The sequence below is a fragment of the Benincasa hispida genome, chromosome 2 (genome assembly GCF_009727055.1).
Source record: "Benincasa hispida cultivar B227 chromosome 2, ASM972705v1, whole genome shotgun sequence".
NCBI classification, from domain to species: domain Eukaryota; kingdom Viridiplantae; phylum Streptophyta; class Magnoliopsida; order Cucurbitales; family Cucurbitaceae; genus Benincasa; species Benincasa hispida.
In genome coordinates this window covers 39,465,753-39,467,317 of record NC_052350.1, presented here as the reverse complement: position 1 = coordinate 39,467,317, position 1,565 = coordinate 39,465,753, and the positions used below count along the sequence as shown (strand labels likewise).

Here is a 1,565-nt window from a genome sequence, read left to right as displayed (position 1 = left end):
CTACACATCATGCAACTGCCGAGTCTTACTTGCTCAAGCCATTTTCCTAGCATCGCCCACTCTTATCATCACCTAAGACAACACACTCAGCTGCATGCCACACTAACCTCTACAACCCTTGGCTACCACACATCCCTTACCAATACATGGTGTCCTCATGCGTCCAACACTTAACCATCACGACCAATCTTTCCAAGTGCTTGCCTAACCTCCAATGAAAAGGCTATCACCCATGGAAACCTCTCATCAATGCACATGATTTCCACTCCTAGTTCCCATACTTAGCCAAGTTTTTACTTGCTAAGGCCAAACTCAAAGCTACCCGAGGGCCATAACTTTCAACACTTAGAATTTTCTTCCTTCATTTTTCTTATTCCTCAACTTTTCCCTACAATATATCATTAACTCATATTTAAATCTACTCAACATATTCATTAATATATTTAAGTAAGAAAAGTAGGGTTTGGGGTTTACAATTTAGCTCCTCCTTAGGAAATTTTTCCTCGAAATTTGGTACAAGGATATTGACTGAACAATTGGGGATATCTACTTCTCATTTTCTCTTCGGCTTCCCATGTAACTTCCTCAATACCATGATTTCTCCATAATACCTTTACTAAAGGTATCATCATTTTTCTTAGTACTTTCTTTTTTCTATCAAGAATTCCTACCGGTTCTTCCTCGTATGACATATTTTCTTTTAATTGCACTGGTTGTTCAGGCAATACATGAGTAGAATCTGGCACATACTTCCTCAACATCGATACATGGAAAACATTGTGGATACGAGCTAACTCTAAGGGTAAAGCTAACCTGTAAGTTGCTGGACCAACACGTTCCACTATCTCGTAACGTCTGATGTACCTAGGGCTCAACTTCCCTTTTCTTCTAAACCTAAGTATCTCTTTCCATGGAGATAACTTAAGGAATACCTGATCACCGACTTCAAACTCTAATTCTCTTCTCTTTTTATCCGTATAACTCTTTTGCCTGTCTCGAGCTACCTTAAGATTTTCCCTGATAAGCTTAATACTATCAGACGACTGTTGAACAAGTTCTAGGCCTAATAGTTTCTTTTCTCCTACTTCATTCCAACATATTGGATTCCTGCATGGTCTTTTATACAAAGCCTCGTATGGAGCCATACCGATACTCGAATGATAACTATTGTTATATGCAAATTCGATCAACAAAAAATGTGTATCCCAACTGTCCTTAAACTACAGTACACATGCCCTCAACATGTCTTCTAACGTCTAAATCGTCTGCTCCGACTAACCATCTGTCTACGGATGAAAAGCTATGTTGAAATATTGTTGGGTTGTATGTCCTAAAACTCGCAATTTGTAATGTTAAACATATTCTATTATCAATAAATATGTTATTGACGTTTATTCGATAAAATTTTTGTTGAATATGTGAACTGCACTTGCAACGTCTAAATCCAATAAACTAAAGATCCATGGCTATTATTTGAATATATGAACTTTATATGGAGACATAAGAGTGGATCAAGTTCAATAAATAGCCAAAACGGTCTAAAGTATATGAATAAGGTTGGGTAC

At 37.3% G+C, this 1,565-nt stretch overlaps 1 protein-coding gene across 1 annotated transcript; it reads right to left on the bottom strand.

Annotated features, from left to right (window-relative positions):
- Window positions 1-488: 488 nt before the first annotated feature.
- Window positions 489-1,145, bottom strand: LOC120072087. The gene has a single exon (XM_039024504.1). It carries the CDS (start codon window positions 1,143-1,145, stop codon window positions 489-491), a length of 657 nt encoding a protein of 218 aa, XP_038880432.1.
- Between the last annotated feature and the right edge of the window lie 420 nt (window positions 1,146-1,565).

Excerpts from the sequence above, each read along its gene's own strand:
- LOC120072087 (XM_039024504.1), bottom strand. The coding sequence starts at position 1,145 with ATGGCTCCATACGAGGCTTTGTATAAAAGACCATGCAGGAATCCAATA.